Genomic DNA, 5,246 nt, shown 5'->3' with positions numbered 1-5,246 from the left:
TCACATTAAAAAAAAAACCTTTATTAAACGGTATACAATGTAAATACAAAAATGTGTCTAAGGCCGCGCATATAGTGCCCGTGACGGCGACGCTAGCGAAAGTTGTATTTCGCTATGCGGCGGCGTGGGTGACCAGGCCATTGATTGGTTCAGGGGCTGTCTCATGAGGCGCTCATGGGAAGAGAGTTCACTTGTGTCAGTAATGACTCATAAAATTTCGATCTCTGTTTAGGCCACTGCTAAGTGTCCCGAACAGTTGCATACATTTGTATTCATGCAACCGTCACACCGTTAAATGGCAGATCAGTGACTTCCCACCTTCTAGAGAAGCTTGCAAATATTTAATATTTTCTGACAATTAAACTGCAACTCCCCGATCTACAAAAAGCTGATCCAGCTTTCCCTCCAGCACAGCATTCGTCCCTCGCAGACCCTTCACCACTTCTGATGCCCACTGGAAGTATTCTTGGACCCGCTGCACTGTCCAGCCTACGAGAGGGTGATAAATATCATTACAAGGAGCAAAAACAGCAAAAGGTTTTGCATGGGAACCGAGAAATACAAGCATTCCTTCAGTACAGCTGCTATTTACCATGACATATCTACTGTATCTTTGTAAATAACTATTTTTACGTTGGTTATATGTGCAACATGTAAGACTTGGAGTATTATGGCTATTGTATCTTTCGGTGTTAAGAATTCTTTAATACACACAATGTAGACACCCTTTTCCTGGTTGTCCCCATTGCACTGGTCACCAATGGGTGACGTTCCACACTTCAGCTCAGATAAGACAGAAAAATACCTGTGGGAAGACCTATAAATAGCGCCTCTCCCCCTCACCAGGTAGTCGCAGTACAAAAGCTGAAATATATAACTAGAAACGTTGATATCATCTTGGATCTAAACTTTGGGAGGGAATAGGTGAGCACTGCCATGGCTGGACTCTCCAGGAAAAGAAAAATTACAGCAAATTGGGTATCAATTTTCTATCTTCTACACATTGCCCTTATAAACAGTGTTTGACAATATCGAACACAATATACTTAAAAACCACACACACACACCGTTTGGAGTACAGCGATTCAGGTCTTGCAGGTTGTACAATTTGTCTGCTAGTTTGACCAGCTTGGCGCCGTTGCTGCAGTGACGGGCGTGCTCAATCTGAAGCCGTTTCCTCTCCAGTTTTGGCAACTTCTTATCGTCCGTAACCTCCTCTACTATTCCCCGAACCTCCAGTCCAAACTGCTCTTCGATTTCCAAGAAAGTGGTGTTGGTATCTTCGACCGTGTCGTGGAGTAGAGCTGCCTTTTAAACAAAGTTAATAAAAAACTGAACATAAATACATAAAATCCCCAGAAAATGGCACATTTTATGCAGTGCGGGTCTGCATCTTGTATGAAAACTACAGACAGTGGTTTTAATGGCTTTTAAAAATTCTACATTTAGTGAACGCTGGGAGGAAAAGCGAGTTGGACCACATTTTAGAAAAGATTTACAGTGTTTGCTTAAAAACGCAAAGACAGAAGCACGCCCTAAAATAAATCCATATTTCTTGCAATAGAAAATGGTACCGTCTGTCAATAAAAAATACAGCTCTCTGGGGTTGTGAATTAAAAAGATAGTGATAGCCTTGTTCCCTCATACTTCAACCACTGGTTACGGATTGCAGTGGAGGGTGAAAACTAAATTGTGGAATTAAAAGGTCAGTTATACTGTTATAGTAATGGACTATGCATTGTGTTACGTAGGTAGCTTCATTACCCACTGAACTGTGCAGAAACGTACAGTTAACATCCACAAAAAACAGGGACCAAGAAAACAAACGTTAAACTAATACAAAAATATAGTCATACAACGAAAAATGTCCTGATTAAATGACATTGTGAGCAGTTGGTCAACAACATGGTGATTACAAGAACTCTTGGACATGCAATGGTATTCTTTACCCAACTGATCGGCAGAAACCATATACTAGCACAGGAGTGGCCAACTCCAGGGGTCTTCAGGATATCCCTGCTTCAGCACAGGTGGCTCAATCAGTGGCATCCTGAAAACCTGACCGGTTGATGGCCCGAGGACTGGAGTCGGCCACTGCTGTGCTAGCACAAAGCCAGACAAATTAAAAAAAAAAAAAAAAAAGAAGATTTTGTAGAATTTTTGTTATAAAGAAGTAAGAAAATAAATGGCAGTGCTAAATATTAGAGGCGAGTCCCGTGGAATAACCAGATGACCAAATTCTTACACCAGAACATTACTCTTTGGAGCAATGACTGGCAGACATCTTTACCTGCAGCACTGCAATCTCTGTAATCCCAGCCTCCTGAGATAATATTGTAGCAACACCTAAAACAGAAATAATTATAAATATATTTTTTTCTAAAGTGCATTGCATAAATAAATCAAATACAGACTACAGGTAGTCCTCGTTATCCAACGTTTCACTTTACAACGAATGGCATATCCAACGCTTTGCAAGGCAACCCTGCGGGCCGTTTTCCGATGCCGGAATGCGTTATCCAACGCTCACCGCCACTGATTAACAGGGGACTCACTTTACAACGGGTTCACTATCCAACGCTACTTCCAGAACGGATTCCGTTGAATAACCGAGGACTGCCTGTAATGATTTTCAGACATTTCCCATTATTTGGGGGGCAGTAATCTTAAAACTGGTTGTTGGGGAGTTTGCCTGCTCTGGTAATCAAGTGTAGTTATCCTGGTAAAAAGAATAAAATGAGACAATGGTTCAACCAATACATCTTTACATAAAAACCTTGCCATATTTGGAGGAAGATGACCTTCATCATTATTTAGTATAATACTCCTACAAATACTTTATTCCCCCCCTCCCCCCCCCCCCAATGAGGTTTTAGGAGAATTCATAGATTTACCCAACACTGAAAAGAAGAAATGGAAGATGTGGGGTGGGGAGGGAGCCGAATCATCCAGTTAGTTACCTATAGGGTGGTTGATATAAGGTGTTTTTTCCACGTCCATCCTCCTCTGGCGTTTGTGCTTCACAGCAGCAAAGTTTGCAGCCTTCAGAACTAGTGCCGCCTCGGAGCTCATTGCCACCTTCAAATCTTTACCGAGGCTGAAACACGTGACACAGTGATGCAGAGCAGGGACATTTAAACCCACCGCGCATGCGCAAACCAACTCTTCCGGGGTCTGCCCTTACACCATGGATTTTTCAGTTCAAGAACAGAGCGCCGGTCGCCCCGCCCCTAGTAGGTGGAGCTTGAAGCACTCAGTGGCCATCTTTGTTCAGGCCATATAGCGCACACATGTACATGAAGGAGGGTAACAAAATGTGATATTGTATTAATTTAAAAAAATAATTATTGTATAACGGAAATAATATTATGTTCAATGCATGGTGACTTCTACTTATTTTGTCTAGCACCCTATCTAAATCAGTGTAATTCAACAAGGGTTCCTCGGGCAGAGTTCCCTGTAATTTTAAGTAATTTGAAAATGGTACCAAATAGAGGAAAATGTATGATGCATGTGATCTCAGACGCGCTATTAGAGAGGGTTGGGGTTCCTTACAATGCATCTGATCTCAGATGCGGTATTAGAGAGGGTTGGGGTTCCTTACAATGCATCTGATCTCAGATGCGGTATTAGAGAGGGTTGGGGTTCCTTACAATGCATCTGATCTCAGATGCGGTATTAGAGAGGGTTGGGGTTCTTTACAATGTATCTGATCTCAGACGCACTATTAGAGAGGGTTGGGGTTCCTTACAATGCATCTGATCTCAGATGCGGTATTAGAGAGGGTTGGGGTTCTTTACAATGTATCTGATCTCAGATGCGGTATTAGAGAGGGTTGGGGTTTCACAGAATTACACATTGGGACCCTTAACCAAACGGTTGGAAACCCCTGATCTAGATGTTGATTTTAAGGAAAAGGTGTTGTTTTCTCTCTGCTGACACACTAAATATACAAGCTGTATAGTCTCTCCTAATTCAGTGTTTAAATAAGCTCTTTGGGTCAAGGGCTCACCTTCGGTACTTTGCATTTACAAAGTGTCTTACCTAGCAACCAGCTCCAGAACCTCCTTCTCCCTTACTTAGCCAGCAGTGCCTATCTCCCAGATTATTAGGACTCATATAGTGCTGATAAGGGTAAACATTACGCTGACATATAAGGGTAAGTGTAAGGCCTCGTCCATGTTGCCTGCTTGCTTGCGGAAGCGTGCTGACGCGCGCTCCCGCTCAGCACTGAGCCCCTACAGCCGCAATTAGAGCGGCTTTAGTAGGGGCTCACCTGCGCTTCCGCGCGCTTGCAGAAGCGCAGGTCTTGGGGGAATTTAAAATTCCCCCGCTTGCCGGCGAGACAGGCCGATCACGTGAGCGGTTCGCCCAATGAGGGCGAACCAGCTCTGTGACGTCACTGGCCCGCCCCCGGCCAGTGACGCGCCCGCCCCCTGACGGCTGCTGAGAGCGCTTGGGTAAGCAACCGCAAGGCCAGGGAAAGCACTCGCTTTCCCTGAGCCTCAGCGCGCCTCAGCACGCCAGCGGTAAGCGTGTCCGAGGCCTAAGGCTGGACAAGTCTGATTTATCTGGCTGCCAGTTAAAGCAGCAGTCCAAGCTACCATTTTTCCCTCCTTTATTATGCGCATCCATACAATCCACGCAATGATAAGTAATTAGTGAAGTTGCTGATTGATCCGTCCTCCTATGATCGTTCGGTGAAGATTCGGCTCAGGGGTTCACTAAATGGCTGTCAGTGCAGCAGAAGAGGACCCAAAATGCAAAGTTCAGTGGGGAAGATCATGTGACCAGGCAGTCACTAGATACAATTGGTGAACTGCTAGAGAGAGGGTAGGGCTTAAAAAGGGGTGTGCCAGATTCTGTTTCAGAAGAGGAAGGGAATGGGACTTTGTCAATGGTTGCTATAGAAATAAAAAATGCTTGTTACATAATACATTAAAAATGTAATTCAGGGTTGATTTAAGAAAAAAAATGCTACAAGTATTTTCTCAGAACAGAACCCATTTTTTTTTTTTTTTTTTTTAAACTCATGTAGGATATTGGCTGCAGCTTTAAATAACAAATCCTTGTTTATGCAGCTGCCAGATAAATAAGGCCAGGTCCCCGCTGGCTACTGCAGCGCCCGCGGGAGGGACCAGATCCACCCCACAATGGGACCGGGCGCCGACAGAAACTCCTGCTCACCGACCAACGATGAGACAATATAAGCTGGGTAATACTGAAAGACAATCTCCCACATTCCC

At 44.0% G+C, this 5,246-nt stretch overlaps 1 protein-coding gene across 1 annotated transcript; it reads right to left on the bottom strand.

The window, feature by feature from the left end:
• On the bottom strand, positions 1–3,154 carry HDDC3 (HD domain containing 3). Its single transcript, XM_075575465.1, has 4 exons — positions 2,961–3,154; positions 2,291–2,346; positions 1,068–1,308; positions 1–489 (listed from the first exon to the last, which is right to left on the bottom strand). The coding sequence occupies exons 1-4, from the start codon at positions 3,070–3,072 to the stop codon at positions 359–361; spliced, it is 540 nt and encodes a 179-aa protein (XP_075431580.1). The 5' UTR covers positions 3,073–3,154; the 3' UTR covers positions 1–358.
• Between the last annotated feature and the right edge of the window lie 2,092 nt (positions 3,155–5,246).

Source organism: Ascaphus truei, chromosome 18, assembly GCF_040206685.1.
Source record: "Ascaphus truei isolate aAscTru1 chromosome 18, aAscTru1.hap1, whole genome shotgun sequence".
NCBI classification, from domain to species: domain Eukaryota; kingdom Metazoa; phylum Chordata; class Amphibia; order Anura; family Ascaphidae; genus Ascaphus; species Ascaphus truei.
This window is presented reverse-complemented; position numbering and strand designations above follow the sequence as displayed.

Excerpts from the sequence above, each read along its gene's own strand:
- HDDC3 (XM_075575465.1), bottom strand. The coding sequence starts at position 3,072 with ATGAGCTCCGAGGCGGCACTAGTTCTGAAGGCTGCAAACTTTGCTGCT. Across the intron at positions 2,347-2,960 it reads TTATATCAACCACCCTATAG|GTGTTGCTACAATATTATCT; the intron begins GTAACTAACTGG and ends TTTCTGTTTTAG. Across the intron at positions 1,309-2,290 it reads CAGAGATTGCAGTGCTGCAG|GCAGCTCTACTCCACGACAC; the intron begins GTAAAGATGTCT and ends TTTGTTTAAAAG.